General features: G+C 43.1%; 1 protein-coding gene across 1 annotated transcript in view; it reads left to right on the top strand.

The window, feature by feature from the left end:
• MYO16 (myosin XVI) overlaps positions 1-22,171 on the top strand; it is a 529,091-nt gene that overhangs the window by 126,281 nt on the left and 380,639 nt on the right. The window contains 1 exon segment of the mRNA XM_018056366.1: positions 9,964-10,227. Coding sequence (XP_017911855.1) covers positions 10,002-10,227 — 226 coding nt within the window. The 5' untranslated portion in view covers positions 9,964-10,001.

The raw sequence follows: 22,171 nt of genomic DNA, 5'->3' as shown, positions 1-22,171 counted from the left end.
ATTTCCTCACTTCACTGATTAAACCTATTCTCTGGACCTCAGAGAAGGCATAGGACACTACGGCTTCTCTCTAAGCAGGAGGTGAGTGACACCAAGGGAGGGGTCTGTCCAGTGGAAGGCCCTGCAGGGTTCTGCTTGCTTTCACATTCTGTTCTATGAACTTGACCATTTTAGACACCTCGTATACATGAAACCACATTTATCTTTCGGTGACTGGCTTGTTGCATTTAATATAGTGTTCTCAAAGTCGATCCATTTTACAGCTTATGATAATATTTCTCTTTTAAAAAAGGCTGAATAATATTCCATTATGTAGAATTTACTTATACATACTCCATATATATATGCCCTTGCTTTATCTGTTCATTTGTCAGTGGACATTTTGATTGTTTCCACCTCTTGGTGGTGTTGGCAACTAAGCAAGTTTTTGAATATACTGGGAGGTTTGGCTTTGTTTCTGTAGTTGAAATCATTCTCAACTGGGTTAAGAAAATGTCTAAAGTCACTTCTTCCATATTTGTTGAAATTTGCTTTGCTTTTTGGCCTAAGATATAGCCAATTTTGTAAATCATCCACGAGTTCTTAGAAAAAGGGTTTTCCCTGAAAATTGAGAGCATGTTTCTATTGATGTCCCTTAGAGCAAATTATCTATGCCCTTACTATTTTTTTGTTTTTTTGCCTGTTTAATCTGGCAGTCATGGAAAAAGAAAGTAAAAGTGTTAGTTGCTCAGTTGTGCCTGACTCTTTTTCTTTTTATTAATTAATTTATTTTAATTGGAGGCTAATTACTTTATAGTATTGTAGTGGATTTTGCCATACATTGACATGAATCAGCCATGAGTTTACAGGTGTTCCCCATCCTGAACCCACCTCCCACCTCCCTCCCCATCCCATCCCTCAGGGTCCTCCCAGTGCACAGTCCCTGAGCGCCCTGTCTCATGCATCGAACCTGGACTGGTGATCTATTTCACATGGTAATATACATGTTTCAGTGCTATTCTCTCAAATCATCCCACCCTCGCCTTCTCCAACAGAGTCCAAAAGTCTGTTCTTTACATCTGTGTCTCTTTTGCTGTCTCGCATATAGGGTCATCATTACCATCTTTCAAAATTCCATATATATGTGTTAGTATACTGTATTGGTGTTTCTCTTTCTCACTTACTTCACTCTATATAATTGGCTCCAGTTTCATCCTCCTCATTAGAACTGATTCAAATGCATTCTTTTTAATAGCTGAGTAACACTCCATTGTGTATATGTGCCACAGCTTTCTTATCCATTTGTCTGCCAATGGACATTTAGGTTGCTTCCATGTCCTGGCTCTTGTAAACAGTGCTGTGCTGAACATTGGGGTACACATGTCTCTTTCAAGTCTGGTTTCCTTGGTCTATATGCCCAGCAGTGGGATTGCTGGGTCATATGGCAGTTCTATTTCCAGTTTTTTAAGGAATCTCCACACTGTTCTCCATAGTGGCTGTACTAGTTTGCATTCCCACCAACACTGTAAGAGAGTTCCCTTTTCTCTGCACCCTCTCCAGCATTTATTGTTTGTAGACTTTTTGATAGCAGCCATTCTGACCAGCATGAAATGGTACCTCATTGAGATTTTGATTTGTATCTCTCTGATAATGAGTGAGCATCTTTTCATGTGTTTGTTAGCCATCTGTATGTCTTCTTCAGAGAAATGTCTGTTTAGTTCTTTGGCCCATGTTTTGATTGGGTCATTTAGTTTTTTGGTATTGAGCTACATGACTTGCTTGTATATTTTTGAGATTAATTCTTTGTCAGTTGCTTCATTTGCTATTATCTTCTCCCATTCTGAAGGCTGTCTTTACACCTACCTTATAGTTTACTTCGTTGTGCAAAAGCTTTAAGTTTAATTAGGTCCCATTTGTTTATTTTTGCTTTTATTTCCATTACTGTGGGGGGTGGGTCATAGAGGATCCTGCTGTGATTTATGTCGCAGAGTGTTTTGCTTATGTTTTCCTCTAGGAGTTTTATAGTTTCTGGTCTTAAATTTAGATCTTTAATCCATTTCAACTATTATCTCCCCGAGTGTATTCTCACGGCCTTTCTTTTGTCTTCTTCTGCGACTCCTATGATTCGAATGTTGGGGCATTTAACATTGTCCCAGAGGTCTCTGAGGTTGTCCTCGTTTCTTTTAATTCTTTTTTCTTTTTTCCTCTCTGCTTCACTTATTTCCACCATTCTATCTTCCACCTCACTTATCCTATCTTCTGCCTCAGTTATTCTACTGTTGGTTCCTTCCAGAGTGCTTTTGATCTCAGTTATTACATTATTCATTATTGATTGACTCTTTTTTATTTCTTCTAGTTCCTTGTAAAACCTTTCTTGCATCTTCTCAGTCCTTGTCTCTAGTCTATTTATCTGTAACTCCATTTTGTTTTCAAGATTTTGGACCATCTTTACTGTTACCATTCTGAATTCTTTTTCAGGGAGACTCCCCATCTCCTCCTCTTTCGTTTGGTTTGGTGGGCATTTTCCATACTCCTTTACCTGCTGAATATTTCTCTGCCTTTCATTTTGTTTAGATTGCTATATTTGGGGTGGCCTTTGGGGTAGGCTGGAAGTTTATGGTTCCTCTTTATTGAGATTGCTCCCTAAGGGCGGGGTTGGACTAGTGGCTTGTCAAGATTTCCTGGTTAGGACAGCTTGCATCTGTGTTCTGGTGGGTGGAGCTGGATCTCGTCTTTCTGGAATGCAGTGAAGTGTCCAGTAGTGAGTTTTGGGGTGTCTGTGGGTTTAGTGTGACTTTGAGCAGTCTGTATTTTAATGCTCAGGGGTGTGTTCCTGTGTTACTGGAGAATTAGTGTGGTATGTCTCATTCTGGAACTTGTTGGCTCTTGGGTGGAGCTTGGTTTCAGTGTAGGTATGGAGGCTTTTGGATGAGCTCTTGTCAAATAATGTTTCCTGGAGTCAGGAGTTTTCTGGTGTTCTCAGGTTTTGGATTTAAGCCTCCTGCCTCTGACTTGCAGTTTTATGTTTACAGTAACCTCAAGACTTCATCCATATAGCACAGTTGATAAAACATCTAGGTTAATGGTGAAGAGATTTTCCACAGTGAGGGACACCCAGAGAGGTTCACAGCGTTACATGGAGAAGAGAAGAGGGAGGAGGGAGAGAGAGGTGACCAGGAGGAGAAGAGGGGGAATCAAAAGGGGAGAGACCAGTCTAGCCAGTGATCAATTCCCTATGTGCTCTCCACAACCTGGGTCCCCCAGAGAGTTTCATGGAGTTACATAGAGAAGAAAAGAGGGAGGAGGGAGATAGAGGTGACCAGGTGGAGAAGAGGGGGAGTCAAAAGGGGAGAGACCTATCTACCCAGTAATCAGTTCCCTAAGTGTTCTCCACAGCCCAGAACACCCAGAGAGATTCACAGAGTTAAGCAGAGAAGAGAAGGAGGAGGGAGGAGATAGAGGTGACCCAGGGGAGAAAAGGGAGAGTCAAAGGGGAGACAGCATTCAAGCCAGTCATCACACCCCTAAGTGAAAACGGGTACTGAAGATTACATTCTTAAAGGTACAAAATTGATAACAAACACCAAAACACAAAAGATTAAAAATCTAGAGTAGAGGTTAGACTCTCAAAAATACAATATTAAAAATATAAAAGAAAATCAATCACAAAAATTAAAAAAATATATATTTGCTTTAAAAATAGGGTCTCTTTTTTTGCAAGGTAATAGTAGGTTATAAAAATGAAAATTTAAGGAGTAATAAAGAATGTAAAAATAAAAACAATTAAAAAAATGATAATAGTAAAAATATATCTAGGAACTTCTCTGGCACTGTTGAGGGCAGTGTGGGGTCAGTTCAGTTTCAGACAGTTCCTTGTTCCAGCTTATATTTCTCAAGGTCTATAGGCCCCTTCCAATGCTCAGTCAGTGCTAAGCACAGGGTTTTAGTCTGTTGCACCTGTCATTTCCAGAGTTGCTCCCTCTTCTTTGTTTATTTTGGCTTCCTCTGTTTGCAAGCCCCTCAGTGTCTAATTTCCGCCCTGACACAAGGGGGCGAAGGTGGTCATTTGTTCAGTTGTGCTGTGGGGAGGGAGGAACACTCCAAACAAATATCACTCATGTGTGGGGAGTGCTCGCAGTGTATGGACCACACTGGGTTTACCCCAGCTCACGGCAGTGTGTGCTTTCTGGGTCTACACTGCTCAGGCGCCAGGTTGCTCTGAAGGGGAACTGACCAAAGCAGGCCCTGGGTTTTGTGCACCTCCCAGGTGTAAGCTCCTCAGGTTCAGGCTCTTGAGTACTCCACAAAGGCACAGACTCAGCTGGGCCTGCGTTTTGTGCCCTTTCCAGGTCTGAGCAGCTCAGGCGACCAGGTGCTTGGTGAGCACGCTGTTCCAGCTGGGCTGTGGGTCTTATCACCTCCCCGGTCCTGGCCGCTCCTGGGTGCGTCGCAAGAGTACCGTCTCAGGTGTGCTGTGTGTCTCCTCTGGAGAGCTGATCTCCGGCTGCAACCCTCCTGGCAGATGTCAGCCAGCCAGTATCCCAGGAAGACATGGTTAGCAACTGGGAGCCTGCTCACAGCTTGGTGGAGGATGCCGTCTCTGGTGCCCAGATTGCCCCTTGCCTTCCAACTCTGGCTGTCACCCGCCTGCCTCTCTGCCTCCAGTGGCGGGAGGACCAGTCCACAGCTGGCTAGCTCTCCTTTGGTGTTCGCTCCGTCCTTTTTTCTGTGAGTGGGTCTGGCTGTGCTTTAAGCTAGAGCTTTTCGTGGGAAAGTTCTCTCTTTTTTTTCATCTCTCTCCCTGGCTACCCTACAGTTTGGGTTGCTAGCTCACATTAGCTCCCTCAGATTGTCTTCTGGGCATTCCAGCCTGGTCCTGACCCTAAGCATGCACCCCACGCTTCCCTGTCCAGCCCCCGCTTGCTGGTGGCAGACACAAGGGTCCGGGCTTCTTCTCTGCTGGCAGTTGCAGGTAGGCGCATATTCTGTGGGTTTTCCCCCCAGTTATGTTGCCCTCTGAGATCCCAAAACTCCCCACAGACCTGCTGGTGACAGTGTTTCCTGCTGTTTGGGAACTTCTCCTCCTTCACGACTCCCCCCCGCCAGGATGGGTCTCCGTCCCAAACTCTTTTGTCTCTTTTTGTCTTTTATCTTCTGTCCTACCTCCTTTCGAAGAGAATCGGGTGCCTTTCTTGGTGCCTGGTGTCCTCAGAAGTTGTTCTGTGGAGGTTGGTCAGCATTCATATGATCTTCTGATGGATTTGCGGTGGAGAAAGTGGTCCTCCACCATCTTGGGGCCACCCCCTCCATGTCTAACTCTTGGTAACCCGATGGACTATAGTCTGCCAGGTTCCTCTGTCCATGGGATTCTCCAGGCAAGAATATTGGAGTGGGTTGCCATGCCCTCCTCCAGGGGATCGTCCCAACCCAGGCACTGAACCTGGGTCTCCTGCATTGCAGGTGGATTCTTTACCATCTGAGCCACCAGGGAAGCCCAGCAGTCATGGAGAGATAGCATAAAAATCTGCCCTGTTGAGTGTGCCGTGGCCACATGAAGATTTCGATTCTGAGATGAAAGCATTTCTGGTAGTTGCACAGTAGAATAACTTTAGGAGTTCAGTTTCCTAGTTCCTTTAGCTTACTATTTGTATTTTTGGTTGGCTACAGTATAAAGTCCTGAAATCAGCACATTATATGGTGCCCGCCAAAACCAAAGCATGGGGCTACTAATTTTTTAATAGATGTTGCGCATTTATTTCTGAATATAGCTCTTGGCTTTTTTCCTTTACGCATTTTGCCTGCTGGCTCTCAGTTTTTGTCGTACGGAGATGCACATTTGCTGAGCAGGGACTTCTGGCTGTGGCTGTCTGTACCTTTTTATCTGGAATTAGAGGGTCACCATATACATATATATATATACATAGAGAGAGAGAGAGAGAGAGAGAGAGGGAATCTCCTCCCCCACCCTCCCCACCTCCTGGCAAATGAAGTCCACTCACTTGTCCAAGGGAAGACAATACTGGTTTCAGGTAGTCAGTTTGCATGAGAATGAAAATACACCCTGTTTTAATACAGCGTGTGTTTTTGTCCTACCAATGAACTCCTGTATTATTGAGAGAAAGATGTCTGTAGAAAGTTGAAGCTTCAGTGGTTCACGTGTGTTTTTTTCTAGACAAACGGAGTCAAAATAGTGGGGAAAGAACTGGGATATGTATCAGGTAAGAGCCCCTGATTCAGTGGGTGGGCAGACTACCCTGTCAATCCCATCACACAACTGGAAACCACCGCCTGCTCAGGATTCCCATCCCAGGAGAAAACCAGTCGGGCCCAGTTCAGACTCCTGTCCTCTGCCTGGGCCCTTTAGATTATCACCTGAAGAATTAGCTACTGTTATTCCGAGCGCCCTGGTTTATGAAGTTGCATAGTTTTTCAGTAGACTGCCTCACAGCTATGCTTCCCAGAACTCTATTTTTAGTGTCTATCTTATAGATTCATGGAGCGCACACACAACACAAAAAAGGATCCACCCATAATTAGCTAAAAAGAAAGTTGCGGTGCCCAGTATATTTTCAGCAATATAAACTCAAACGTTAGACCACTTAAAATCAAAGCATGGGGGATTATTTAACAACAAGTGTTAAAAGAGCAATATTTGGTACATGCACGGATTTGAAATTTGACAGCCCCGGCTTCTGCTTTTCCAAATCGTAAGGGAATAATTCATTTAGGAATAACCCTCTGTGCTCCTTTAAAGACGGTGGAGAGTGTTCAATGAATCACCAGCTGTATCCACAGATTCCTCAAAAGTTAATTGAAAATTTCACCATGAGACCCTTCTTTAAGAGTGAAAAGCCGGAGCACTGTGAGTTTATTAGATTAACCTCCCCCTTGGACTGCATGCTGATAAGCGCAGGGCGCTCTGCGGTGTCATTTGTCTTACTTCTTTAGGTTTTCCCGTGGCTCCGATGATTCCCTGGGCACCCACTAACAAACTGGCAGAGTCACAGGAAGTCAGAGTGTCCTGAGCATCAGAGTCAATAAATCAGACCTGATGATGTCCTCTAAACAGGTGTGAAGGCAGAGGATAGCTCCTGCCCATTATTCATGTGCACTCACAGGCAATCTGTCTATGGCCGTGATCGTGGCTTTTATCAAACAGACATACTGGAGAGCCATTTGTCATAATTTCAGAACCCCTGGTGTCCCTTTGGGTTTGGGTCATTGGAAAGGGAATGTTTTGTGTGTAGTTATTTGATGCTTCTAACACCACTCTTGCAAAGACTTATGAAGCATTTTATTAAAACATATCTTTCGTCATTGCTAACAAACCACAAAAACACAGCTCCCCATCTCGCTTCCCTCCCTTGTGCACATGTGTAATGTATGATAATGTACATAAAATCTGGCCTTCAGGAATCACTGTCTTTTATTTTGTCTCTGTCTTGAGCCTCTATGGAACATTTCTGACTCTGTCATAATACCATCTCTTTGGTCTCGGATAAGTCACAGCCTCTTTCAACTTGGCTTTCTTTTCTTGCACAGCAGGGATGGTTATGCCTGGTGCATGTGAGAATAAAGCTTTTCAGAGTGTCACGTGAAATAAAAATGAAAATAGCTTTGTCACAGTTTTCCTTACTGTCAGAGGAATGCCATATCTTTTCAAAGAAGTCAACCTTTTTGGTATGATCTTCCCAGACGTGACTTGTGATCAGCCACATTTTTGTGCATGCAATGACTTTGACTTTTCTGAGAGTTACATCATAAATATCTTAAGAGAGGAACCTATAAACAATTATCTGAACCTGTATTTGTGAGCCACATTTGAGAATTTTCAGTGGCCTCGCATTTATTTTCTGCCGATAGTAAAATTTTAATGTCGTGGCAGAGACGCTAGTGTCAAACCCAGGTTTGTGTGCCTGACGAGCAGTAAGCCCAAACAAGCTCCCACTTGCAGGGGCAAGCGAGGAGAATGGGTAGCTGTGCTCACAAGACCTGAACTCACTGATGGATTTCAGGGAATAGTTTTTATAGACAAGATTGGCAGGGAGGTCTGCAGGGTACATGACCTTGCTCTGATCAGTTTGTGGGGAGGTAACAGGATAGTGTTTGGCAGGCAGTCTCAGTCATCAGCCTTCGGGTTCCAGCCAGTCTGGGGTCCGCTTGCCTGTGCTCAGCCTGAAGTTACCATCGTCCCTCTTGAAGAGGGCCTAGTTCCAATGGAAGAACTCAGAGATCTGTGTTGAAGTGTTCTCTGCACCCTTCAGGAGATGCGCAGCTTGCCAGGTCGCTGCCCTGTCCTTGCACTGCCCTCTGCACCCTTTCCTTTGTTTCCACATTTCCGTCACTCCTCTGATTTGTGGCTGTTTGAATCTGCCCTTTTGAACTCAAGGCAGGTCCAGGAGGCTGAAACCTTTTTCCTACAAACAAAAAACCAGGAATCAGTGAAGGCTTTTTTTTTTAACCTAGGAGAACGCCACAAGCTTTTGTCCGGTTTCAATACAAATTTGTATAAGCCATTACAGGGCTTTTGGGTGGTGTTTATAGGAAAGAGAAAGGGATGGTTTTCAGGTCCAGGACAGAGAACTCATTTTGCTAATCACTGTATTAATAAGACAGAGAATTTGACACATGTTTGTATAATCCATTATAGGTGTTTTGGGTCATGTTTATAGGAAATAGAAAGGGGTAATGTTCAGGTCCACGGCAGAGAACTCACTTTTGCTAATCGTTATATTAATAAGATAGAGATTTGACAGCAACAGTTCCATCCATGATTTTGAGTTGCCAAGAGAAAAATCTGTCTTCCATTGCACAATCTTTATACTTCACCATCATTAGGTCTTCTGGAAATGAACGTCACTAATGACAAGGAAAAGGGGTCAGCAATAAATTGGTGGAAAATGGTCACTGTGAAATACAGACCATTGATAGCATACATATGTTCTATTCGACTCTCATGAAGAGTCAGACACGACTGAGTGACTGAACTGACTGAACTGATTGATATGTTCTATTTGGAGAAGGAAATGGCAACCCACTCCACTATTCTTGCCTGGAGAATCCCATGAGCAGAGGAGTCTGGTGGGCTACAGTCCATGGGGTCACAAGGGTCATATATGACTCAGCAACTAAACCACCACCACCATATATTCTATTACATTAGATCAGCAGAGTCATTAGTAGTTTTATAAGGGTGTTTGCAAAGACCTGGAATGGCTTCCTGCCAAAATTTAACGTGTAAGGTTTAGTTGGCATTATTCAATGATAAAGGAGCTTAATGCTGTGGTAAAATATTTAAGCCTTTGGTAGGGATTTAAAGAAAAAGGAAAGGATGGATTGTTAGAAATTATGTTGAGCAAAACTACATATCTATATCTCATTTGAAAAGATCCTGATGCTGGGAAAGATTGAGGGCAGGAGGAGAAGGGGACAACAGAGGATGAGATGGTTGAACGGCATCACTGGCTCAATGGACCTACGTTTGGGTAAACTCCAGGAGTTGGTCATGGACAGGGAGACCTGCTGCACTACAGTCCATGGGGTCACAAAGAGCTGGACATGACTGAACGACTGAACTGAACTGAACTGATATCTCATTATGTCATCTATTTTACTAGTATGCAGTCTTCTTTTTTAGCTTTGATTCTTTTGTTCATCATTAATTTTTGCATCAGTTTTCATTTTTGTTTCTTTTTGACCATGACCCACAGCATGTGGCATCTTAGTTCCAGGGATCAGCCCATGCCCCATGCAGTGGAAGCACAGAGTCCTAACCACTGGACCACCAGGGACGTCCCTCTTGCAGTCTTGAGTAAGACATCCACTTGCTTTGCTTTTCCAGGAGTCTCTAAAAGGGTCTGTATTAGCTGTTGAACACACAGAGGACTGGATGGGTTTCCAACTTGAATGATGGGTGATGCTTGCATTGCTGCTGTCTTGGCTGGAGCGGAAGGTCTACTGACTTTTGCACTGTGTTTCTTTCAGGTTGCTTTCAGCTATGTAACGTTTTCCGATCCCATGAAATGGAAATTGACCAGTGCTTGCTGGAGTCCCTCCCCCTGGGCCAAAGGCAGCGGCTGGTGAAACGCATGCGCTGTGAGCAAGTCAAAGCGTACTATGAGCGAGAGAAAGCTTTTCAGAAGCAGGAGGGGCTCCTGAAGAAGCTGAAGCATGGGAAGAAGCAGAAGGTTCACTTTAATCTTGCTGACATGATCCAGGATGCCATTATCCACCATGACGACAAAGAAGGTAAGGACAAGACAATCGTTTTCTGAGGTGGCATTTTGTATTCTTTGCTGTTTTTGGTGGAGAAGCGCAAGATAGAATTGCTTTTAAATATGAGAGGTTTTCTTTTAACTATGTGAAATATTCCAGGAAAAAAAATAGCTTTCTTCAGTGACCATAGATAAAGGTCCCAAGTCTCTCGGTAAAGATGAAAAAAGGCAAAATTTTTGTAAAATTGTTTTATATATATATATATATATATTTAAAATTACCTACCTGAAAATCAAGTGATTTCCTTGCAAATTGTTCAAGTTGTTAATGAAATTTTTTCCCGATGAAATTGTTCCTGTTGCTAATGAGATTGCGTTACAAAATTTATTATTATCTTATCAGTTCAGTTCAGTTCAGTTGCTCAGTCGTGTCCGACTCTTTGTGACGCCATGAATCGCAGCACGCCAGGCCTCCCTGTCCATCAGCAACTCCCGGAGTTCACTCAAACTCACGTCCATCAAGTCGGTGATGCCATCCAGCCGTCTCATCCTCTGTCGTCCCCTTCTCCTCCTGCCCCCAATCCCTCCCAGCATCAAAGTCTTTTCCAGTGAGTCAACTCTTCACATGAGGTGGCCCAAGTACTACAGTTTCAGCTTTAGCATCATTCCTTCCAAAGAAATCCCGGGGCTAATCTCCTTCAGAATGGACTGGTTAGATCTCCTTGCAGTCCAAGGGACTCTCAAGAGTCTTCTCCAACACCACAGTTCAAAAGCATCAATTCTTCAGCGCTCAGCCTTCTTCACAGTCCAACTCTCACATCCATGCATGACCACTGGAAAAACCATAGCCTTGACTAGACGGACCCTTTGTTGGCAAAGTAATGTCTCTGCTTTTGAATATGCTATCTAGGTTGGTCATAACTTTCCTTCCAAGGAGTAAGCATCTTTTAATTTCATGGCTGCAGTCACCATCTGCAGTGATTTTGGAGCCCAAAAAATAAAGTCTGACACTGTTTCCCCATCTATTTGCCATGAAGTGATGGGACCAGATGCCATGATCTTTGTTTTCTGAATGTTGAGCTTTAAGCCAACTTTTTCACTCTTCTCTTTCACTTTCATCAAGAGGCTTTTTAGTTCCTCTTCACTTTCTGCCATAAGGGTGGTGTCATCTGCATATCTGAGGTTATTGATATTTCTCCCAGCAATCTTGATTCCAGCTTGTGTTTCTTCCAGTCCAGCATTTCTCATGATGTACTCTGCTGCTGCTGCTAAGTCACTTCAGTCGTGTCCGACTCTGTGTGACCCTATAGACAGCAGCCCACCAGGCTCCCCCGTCCCTGGGATTCTCCAGGCAAGAACACTGGAGTGGGTTGCCATTTCCTTCTCCAATGCATGAAAGTGAAAAGTGAAAGGGAAGTCACTCAGTCATACCTGACTCTTAGTGACCCCATGTACTGCAGCCTACCAGGCTCCTCCGTCCATAGGATTTTCCAGGCAAGAGTACTGGAGTGGGGTGCCATTGCATATAAGTTAAATAAGCAGGGTGACAATATACAGCCTTGATGTACTCCTTTTCCTATTTGGAACCAGTCTGTTGTTCCATGTCCAGTTCTAACTGTTGCTTCCTGACCTGCATATAGGTTTCTCAAGAGGCAGGTCAGGCCGTCTGGTATTCCCATCTCTTTCAGAATTGTCCATAGTTTCTTGTGATCCACACAGTCAAAGGCTTTGGCATAGTCAATAAAGCAGAAATAGATGTTTTTCCATAACTCTCTTGTTTTTTCCATGATCCAGTGGATGTTGGCAATTTGATCTCTGGTTCCCCTGCCTTTTCTAGCTGGATAGATAGAGTAGTGAAGTCACTTATCTCCAATACTCGCAGGATAGAATAATCGATTGTCTTATCCTTTAAAGTTGGTTGACTTTTATTATCACATCTTATTAAGAATACACACTTAAAGTTTTGGTTGCCCTTACAGTACTATAACGTTTCTCAGTTTTTGTGTATTCTTTTAGATGATGTTTTTGTTTGATTTGCAGTCTTACTTTCCAAAATTCCAGTGAGAGAAACTCTCCAACTTTAGGTTTAAATGTAGAAAGCTTCAAAGAATCAAATATAAGTCAATTTATCTTGATTGTCTCTAAAACTATTGGCTGAATTAATCTGAAGCAAGCATACAAACAGTACAGCCCCATGACCCATTAATTATACTTCAAAATAAAAATCCCTGGAAAACAAGTTTTCTTTTTTCTTTTTTGTGGGTGGGAGGCGGTAGGGGGCAGGGGGAGTGTAACTCATTTAGCCGAAGAACTGGCCCTTGAGCTACTTATAATTCTAACCTGTCCAGTCTGGAGAAATTAGTAACATTCTTGGCTCCAAAGCTTTCAAAGAGGAATTGTGGATCTTAGAAGACTGCCGGTTCATTCTATACAATAATTGCAGTAATAAGAAGACCAAAGCAGTTCTTTTTATGGTTTTGTGTGGGCTTGATCATCAAACTAGAAGTTATGAGATTTTTTTTTTTTTTTTGGTGATATAGAATGAGTGGCAAAGAATCTCCTAGCTGGGAAGGACCTAAGAAACGGCCTAGTCTAATCTCTTATTTTACACATGAAGGAGTTGAGAGTCAGTCAAGGCGTCAAATCTTACAGAAGGCTGTCCCAGACCATTTCACCTCCCATTTTATTATTCTCTGCTCGTGTGAAGCTCCTCTTTGAATGGCCGTCTCCTCTGTGAAGCTGTATGTACATCAAGGGACAAGGGCTTATCTGTCAGTTTCAGCATACCCACCTGTCCCTCCCAGTACCTTCCATGGGTGTGAAGGGAAAGAGTGAGTGATTTTTCCAAGTTTACCCAGCAGGTGTTGGCGGAGAATTCCTAAATTTGAATGCAGGTGGATTTAAGCCCTATGTTGATTTAAAAGTAAAGAAACAACCAGAAAATATTTACAAAATTATAAAGCCTTCTATGTAAAATTATTTAATTGCTAAGGCATATCTCTCACGACCCCATGAACTGTAGACTTCCAAGCTTCTCTGTCCATGGGATTTTGTCGGCAAGAATACTGGACTGGGTTACCATTTCCTTTTCAAGGATATCTTCCTGACCCAGGGATCAAACTTAACATCTCTTCTTTGGTAGTTGAGTTCAATACCACTGAGCTACCAGGGAAGCCCTCTGTGTAAAATAGTTACAGGAAAAAATTAATACCTAAGTTACTGATGCTGGGAGGGATTAGGGGCAGGAGGAGAAGGGGGCGACCGAGGATGAGATGGCTTGATGGCATCATGGACTCGATGGACATGAGTCTGAGTGAACTCTGGGAGATGGTGATGGACAGGGAGGCCTGGCGTGCTGCGATTCATTTGGTCGCAAAGAGTCAGACACGACTGAGCGACTGAACTGAACTGAACTGAAGTTACTGTTAATAAGAAATTAGGCATTGTAAAATAATAAACCCAGAGAACAAGAGGAAACTCTAATATATTATGTTAGGTACTATAATTTGTGAAAACATGGGAACCATAAAATCTGAATTAATATTTTTAATGAGTTTAATATTTTAATAAGCATATAACTGTGCTGTCACTTGGGTAATCAAAGAGCAGGGAGAGAGACGAATCCTATCTTCAGAAAAACTCCAGTCTAAGTAGAAAAAGAGGAAAAAATCAGTAGAATAGAAAACAGTGACTAAAAATGAAGTCTGATGGAGGTGGCAGAGTGGGCAACGTTTTCTGGTGGCTGTGATTTTTCGAGTGACTCTGATTTTGATGGTTGATTAAAGTTTAGATACTTGAAGGACGGAAAAGAATAAATCATTCCCCTTGAGCAGCAATGCAGGTGAGCAGCTGCAGAGAGTCGAGAGTCCCACACACAGAGGTCTGTCTGAAAGGATTAGTCCATGCCAAGTCGCGTCAGTCGAGTCCAACTCTTTGTGACCCCATGAACTGTAACCTGCCAGGCGCCGCTGTCCATGGGGATTCTCCAGGCAGGAATACTGGAGTGGGTTGCCATGCCCTTCTCCAGGAGATCCTCCCCACCCAGGGATTGAACCTACGTCTTCTGCAGCTCCCGCTTTGGTAGGTGGGTTCTTTGCCTCTAGCACCGCCTGGGAAGCCCCGTGTGGTGTGCAGATGGTGGTAAAGGCTGAGGAGTCCACGGTTGCCTTGAAGGTATATGAGGGAAGGGGCATGTCAGGTGAGTGCAGAGACGGGGAGCACCCAGCTTGATAAAGGAGCAGGGTGGTGGGAGCAGATGAACAAGTGGGGAGACAGGAGAGGAGCCAGACCCCTTGGGGAAGCGGAGGGTCGTGGGATGGCCTCTGGCTGTCGTTTCCCACGCCTGCTCAAGCCTTTGGAGAATCTGAGCCGAAGAGAGACCTGCTGTCCCTTGTGAGTTATCAGAACTGGCTTGGCTGCCGCATTTTGAACTCATGGAAAGATTTCCAGGGTAAAAGCGGGGAAATTGGTTGGGAGGCTCTATTGATAAACTCAGCAAGAGATGATGGGGACTTGGACCAAAATGGAACAAGGATGTGGTGAGAAGTAGTCAATTTGGGGATACATTTTTAGAATAGAGCTGACAGGAAATGCTGATGAACCGGTGACGGGGAATATAATAATTTTCCATTGCTGCCATAACAAGTTGTTGCAAATTTAGCAGCTGAAAATAATCTCAGTAATTATCATAGGGTTCCATAGGACAGATGTCTGGTGTGGGTCCCAGTGGGCTGACATCAAGGTTATCATCAGGACTGCTCCCTTCTGGGAGTTTCTATCGGATAGTCTGTCTGCAGAACCTTTTCAGTTTCTGGAAGCCATCTGCATCCATGAAATCTTAGCCTCCTCCTCCATTGTCAGAATCAGCAGCGGCAGGTTGAACCTGTCTCTCAAGCTTTGAATTCCTCTTGTTTCTTTTCTGTCCTTGCTCACATCTCTCTGACCAGATGTTTTGCCCTCCTCTTCTTTTAGGGGCTCTGTGATTGCATTGGGCTCATCTGTATAATAGAATTCAGAGAAATGGCCCTATTTTAAGGGCAGCTCATTAGCACTCTTAATTCTCTGTCCCCAGATCATGCAACATATTCACATGCATAACATCAGAAGGTGCAATTCATGGAAGCAAAATCCTACCTGCCATGGGGACTGAGAAGCTCAAGGATGACCTCAAGTTTGTTCTGCCCTGAACAATCAGAAAATGAAATGCTATTAACTGAGTTAGGGGTGCCCCTAGGAAGTCACAATAAGAGGGGCTGTTGCACCGGCTGGAGATGTCAACTGGAAATAGATGAACGTACAGGTGGTATCGAAAGCCCAGTGATATTATAGTATCACTTAGGGAATGAGTTTAGATAAAATTATAGGGGTACAAGGACTGGGTCTCAAGGAATTCCAGTATTAAGAGTTGAGTGAAGTGAGGTAAAACCCTCAGAAGAAAGGAGAAAAATGAGGTGAGGGTGCCTTTCTTGGAGTTAAATAATGAGAAATTTTCAAGGCGGGACAAGTAATCAACTATTCCCAATTCTTCTGCTCAGTCCAGTGGGATAAAGGTTGGGTCTTGACCATCAGGTTTAGGAATATGGAGATGATTGGTTTGGTGAATTGTAAGAAGCAGAAATCTTAAAGGTATGAGATCTAACAGAGTGGGAAAACAGAAATGGCCCCAGAGAATATAGAGAGCTCTTTAGAGATTTTTTTTTGATCAATTGAAGTATAGTTGATTTATAATGTTGTGTTAGTTTCAGATGTACTTCAAAGGGTGCATATATGGGTTATATAAGTATATAACTCTCTATATGTAATATATTCTTTTCCTGGTTTATTATAAGATATTGAATACAGTTCTCTATGCTATAAGTTCAGTTCAGTTCAGTCGCTCAGTCATGTCCAACTCTTTGTGACCTCATGGACGGTAGCACTCCAGGCCTCCCTGTCCATCACCAACTCCCGGAGCTTGCTCAAGGTCATGTCCATCAAGTCGGTGATGCCATCCAACCATCTCATCCTCTGTCGTCTCCTCTTCCTGCCTTCGATCTTTCCCAGCATCAGGGTCTTTTCCAATGAGTCAGTTTGTCACGTCAGGTGGCCAAAGTACTGGAGCTTCAGCTTCAGCATCAGTCCTTCCAGTGAATATTCAGGACTGATTTCCTTTAGAATGGACTGGTTGGATCTCCTTGCAGTCCAATGGACTCTCAAGAGTCTTCTCCAACACCACAGTTCAAAAACATCAGTTCTTCGGTGCTCAGCCTTCTTTATGTTCCAGCTCTCATATTCACATGTGACTACTGGAAAAACCATAGCTTGGACTAGATGGACCTTTATTTATTTATTATAAAAAGTTATTTAATTATTAGTTTTGGCAAGCTGGGGCTACTCTGTAGTTTCGGTTTGTGAGTTTCTCACTGCGGCGGCTTCTCTTGTTGCAGAGTGTGGGCTCTCGAGCGCAGGCTCAGTAGTTTTGGCAGGACTGGCTTATTGCACCCTGGCACGTGGGAGACCTCGGTTCAGTTCCCGGATCGGGAAGATCTGCTGAGAAGGAATAGGCTACCCACTCCTGTTTTCCCGCGCTTCCCTTGTGGCTCAGCTGGTAAACAATCTGCCTGCAATGTGGGAGACCAGGGTTCGATGCCTGGGTAGGGAAGATCTCCTGGAGAAGGGAAAGGCTACCCACTCCAGTATTCTGGCCTGGAGAATTCCATGGACTGTGTAGTCCACGGGGTTGCAAAGAGTTAGACACGACTGAGCGACTCTCCCTTCACCATGTGGGATCTTCCCAGACCTGGGATCAAACCCGTGTCTCTTGCATTGGCAGGTGGATTCTTTACCTCTGAGCCACCAGGGAAGCCCCTACCCTGTTTATTCTTTAGGGGTGAAACAGCACAATCAGTTTCTGAAGATTGTTAGAGACAAATGTCCTCAAATACAACTTATATAAGTTTCCTTCTCCCAGGAAAGCTTTTGTGTTGCTAATGCAAGCAGAGATGATGTTCATTAACTAAGGTCAATATTGCCATCAAATGATGAAGAAATAGTTGAATGGCTTCAGATTCAGCCAGAGTTTTAATTTGTAGTCAGTGATAAACATTTTTAGTGCAGTATTGAAATATAAAATAAAAATTTCTGTGCACAGAGGTTGTCTTAGCTCTGACTGCCATAACAAAATACTCGAGGCCTGGTGGCTTCAGCAATAGACATTACTTTCTCATGGTTCTGGAGGCTGGAAAGTGTAAGACTGAGATGCTGGCTGGTCCGGTTCTTGTTAAGGCTCTCTTTCTGGCTCTCAGATGGCTGCCTTCTTATTGTGTACTCCCATGATGGAGAGAGAGAGAGAGACTCCTGTGTCTTTTCTTATAAGGGTACTTATAAGGTAATAAGGTACTTATAAGGTAATCCCATCACAAGGACTCTATCCTCCTGGCCTCACCCAAACCTAACTACCCCCCCCCCCAGAGGCTCACAGATCCTAATTTCACATTGAGGGTATCCGATAGATGAGCTTTTGCTGTCCCTATGTAACTTTCACTTTTTGCAGCCCCATGGACTGCAGCACACCAGGGTCCCCTGTCCTTCACTGTCTTCCAGAGTGCTCAAATTCATGTCCATCGAGTTGGTGATGCCATCCAATCATCTCATCCTCTGCTGCCCCCTTCTCCTTTTGCCTTCAGTCTTTCCCAGCATCAGGGTCTTTTCCAGTGAGTCAACTTTTTGGATCAGGTGGCCAAAGTATTGGAGGTTCAGCTTCAACGTCAGTCCTTCCAATGGATATTCAGGGTTGATTTCCTTTAGGATGGACTGGTTGGATCTCCTTGCAGTCCATGGGACTCTCAAGAGTCTCCTCCAACACCACAGTCCAAAAGCATCAATTCTTCAGCGCTTAACCTTCTTTATGTTCCAACTCTCACATCCGTACATGACTACTGGAAAAACCACAGCTTTGACTATATGGACCTTCCTTGGCAAAGTGATGTCTCTTCCCTTTTAATACACTGCCTAGGTTTGTCGCAGTTTTCATATAGTCATGGTAGTCATACTTTTATTTATTTTTAAGCTACCCACAGACTTTAGTATATACATTTATACAATTGAGACACCAAAAAATGTTGCCATCAGAAAACAACATTCCATTTGAATTATTTTAAAAACTTTGCAGAGCGTGTACTTACTTAAATTATTTTGTCACTTAGTCTCAAGTTCTTTCATTGGCCTACTGAGTGGGTGTGTGCTAAGCTGCTTCAGTTGTGTTCAACTCTTTGTGACCCCATGGACTGTAGCCCACCAGGCTCCTCTGTCCATGGGATTCTCCAGGCAAGAATACTGGAGTGGGTTGCCATGCCCTCCTCCAGGGGATCTTCCCGACCCAGGGATCAAACCTGGGTCTTTTATGTCTCCTGCACCGGGATGTGGGTTCTTAGCACTACCACCACCTGGGAAGCCCCGAGGCTTGCTGAGTATAAGGGATCAAACATACTTTGTCAAAGGACAACATGTTATATGTGCTGAGGTTTATGGTGTCTCATTAACAAGAAATTCACGGATTTCTGTTTAACTTTCTAAATGTTGCCTCTTTGTAAGTATAAATTTAGTGTCTTCAACACTTTATTGTTCTCTTCAGGGAGATAGTGATTTTTTTAGTGTGTAATCTGTCATTTTAACGTATTCCATCAATTTAAAATGTGCTCAATAATTCTTTTCCATCTAGGAAGCAAATTTTTTTCTAAATTGTTTTAGGGGTTTTAATTTAACTCTCTTTGAGTTATACCAAGTTAGAGAGAGAAAGAGAGAGAGAAATTTTCTCTATATGAACAAAATATTTAAATGGGAATGCAATTCCTCTGTTAGAGTTGCTACCCCTAGATACCAGTTTTTACTAATTAGTCCACAATATGCTTTGACTAAAAGTAATGTGAACGTCAGTGGACTGGCTTCATTATGCGTTTGCTGTTTAGCATTCTACAGATGTTTTCAACAGGCTTTGTTCCCTATATAATTTTAGTCACTTAGTCTTTCAACAACCATATTCAGTAGGTACAAGAATGTTCTCCCCTTTGTGTGTGTGAGGACATTGAACCTTAGAAGAATTCACTGTTTTTTTTTTTTCCCCACAACACTACACTGTCTCTTAAGTTAGTTTCTTTAAAAAAAAAAAATCACTTTGTTGAGATAAGAGTGACATACAATTGTCGTGTGCATTCAATGTAGCATCTTCATGAGTTTGGAGATAAATGGACATCTGAGAAACCATTACAAGAATCAAGGCCATAAACATCTATCACCTCCAGAAGTTTCCTCCCGCACTCCCTTAATACTGTTAATTAGCTTTTCTTCTTTTGTGGTGAGAGCACTATAGTAGCGCCCCTCAAGCTTATCTCTGATGGTGAAATGAGCTGAACCAGCCACTCCATTGACTTCCTCCTCCGGCCGTTTGAGTTTCTTCTCCTGGGTAGGTGAACGGTCAGTCCCCTGTTAAGGGAACAGCCACAGGGGTGGACGGATATGCTCTCGTGTGTTCCCTCCTCTTCCGTGACCAGCTCCCCTCCCTTTTTTCCCCCCTTTTCACAGTTTAAAATGATTTATTCATTAGTTTGCATATAAAGTATCCACTGAGAGCCTGCTTTATTCCCGATACCCAGAGTGCTTGAAAGCACAGTTATAGACCTGTAATGGCAAGCTTCATTTCTATCTCCACTCCATATAACTGAAAGTTCTACATCATCACTTAGGAAAAAGGAAGCTATGAAATTATAGGCACGCGAGACCCTGTTTCCCTCTCCTGCCTCTCCAGCCCCTGGTCCTTGGTTTCCTGGAAGGCTGTGGCCTAAAGTCATGAGCCAAAGCTTTGAGCTGAACTCTTCTCGTCCCACCCATCTTCCCTGGAAGGTTCCCCTTTCCCCACTGCATCTACCTTCACACGCTCCGATGATTCCCAAATCATATTTAGTTCTTTCTTCTCAGCTCCGGATGGCACCATTCTGATGGCCTCACACTTCTGACTTCTTCTGTTCAAAACTGAGTACTTGTCCCCATATTTTTCCCAATCCCAGACTCCTGTTTTCTGTTTCAGTTAATGTCACCCCCCTTCCCCACCTTCTGGTCCAGATATCTGGAGGTCACATTGATTTAGGCCCACATTTCTCAAGTGCTAATGGTTGTACCTCCCCTGAATAGTTTATGGGTAATGTCAGATGTCTGCATATTATCCAAGCCTTCTAAGAATGTGCTAGAATGCAGTGAATGCTTACTACCTATTGGATCATCTCCTGAGAGGTTCTGCTTAGAATTTCACAAGTAGATCACTGGGGACCAAGTGTGAAGCCTTGGGTCAAAGAATGCATTTCGTATATTCTTTATGTGTTTCATAGATGAAAAAATGAAATGAGACTGAAGTTAGGAAAGCTCCTAGCCCTTTCCCTACATTTACTGGACTGGCTCAGAATTTAAAATTCTGAAGTAGTTGGCTACATCATAAATTAATTTAAATTTTAAAAATTTGTATAAAATTTATATTCAGTTATTTTTTTAGTATCTAGAGTATAAATGGAGGAGCCAATTAAGATTTTTCACTGTTACCATCTAATGATACAATCTTTTAAAAATATTGTTATTTATTTAAAAATTTTTTACTGGAATATAATTGCCTTAAAATAATTGTGTTAGTTTCTGCTGTGAAATGAATCAGCTGCATGTTTACATATATGCTCTCCCTCTTGAACCTCCCTCCCATCCTCACCATCCCACCCATCTAGGTCATCATTATGAACATGATCCCTGTGCTCCGGTGGCGTTTCCCCAGTGGAGACTGTGGATTTTTACCAAATGCAGCCTTGTTCTCTCTCTCCAACCTCCCTGTCACCAGCTGCACAAATAGGCAGTTGGAAAATGATGGTTCACTGACAAATTTAAGCTAATACGTACAGAAATGACACCAAGGCTCTACCAACGTGAGAACAGTGATCGAATCTAATAAGCCAGTACCCAGTCTTTACCCAGTCCTCGGTCCCTACTTGCATTTGCTCTCGACATAATTGGGATGCGTGTTAAGTGCTCCACAAGGACACATATGCCTAGAACTTAGAATTAGGAGGGTTTACTTGCCATGGGCTTCCCTGGTGGCTCAGATGGTGAAGAATCTGCCTGCAGTGCAGGAGACTGGGATTTGATCTCTGGGTCCGGAAGACCCCCTGGAGTAGGAGATGGCAACTCACTCCCGTATTCTTGCCTGAAAAGTTCCACGAACAGAGGAGCCTGGCAGGCTATTATCCATGGGGATGTAAAGAGTTGGACATGACCGAACGACTGAGCATACACACGCATTTCAAAACAGGATATAAAATCATAAATAGCCTCAAATTAAGTGCATTTAAATTCTGTGGGATTCTGTATGAATTGAATGAGTGCCTTAGTAGTTCACCAATACCAAATGCATATTCCTGAGAAGTATTAATTATTTTAAATGCCTGCCATGTAATCACAGCTTTACTGGGTACTGAGAGTAATTGAAAAAAAAAAAAAAAAACTAGAGAGAAAATTGTGCTTCATAAGCAGTTATAATCTAGGTGGAAAGATACACTGTTCTTTAAAAAAGAAATTAGAAGTTCTGTCTTCTTAAAAGCAATTTCACTGGGCATTTGTTGGGCTGAGGTGAGGAATAGATGAATCAGAATCTCTGCTCTTTGGGAAAATTTCAGACTTCAGTAGGAAGAGAGAAACGGACTTTTTCGTTGGGAAAAACAGCTTGAAGGCAGAGAAAACCAGGTTTCTTATAGGAGAGTGTCATGGCAGAAGTTAGCACCAAGAGCTTTAACTCTGCATTTGGAGTGATGGGTTTGATCCCAACCCCAAAACTTAGGAGCCGTGTGTCCCAGTCAGGGACAGGCCACCTTCCTATTCTCACCTTCCTCTTCTGTAAATAAGGTTAAGAGGCAGAGATGACCATCTCTCATAAGTTCTTGTAAGGATTAGTTAAATAATGCATGCAAAGA

The sequence above is a fragment of the Capra hircus genome, chromosome 12, assembly GCF_001704415.2.
Source record: "Capra hircus breed San Clemente chromosome 12, ASM170441v1, whole genome shotgun sequence".
In the NCBI taxonomy this organism is placed as follows: domain Eukaryota; kingdom Metazoa; phylum Chordata; class Mammalia; order Artiodactyla; family Bovidae; genus Capra; species Capra hircus.
Note: the sequence above shows the minus strand (reverse complement) of the source record. Positions and strands in the feature narration are given on the sequence as shown.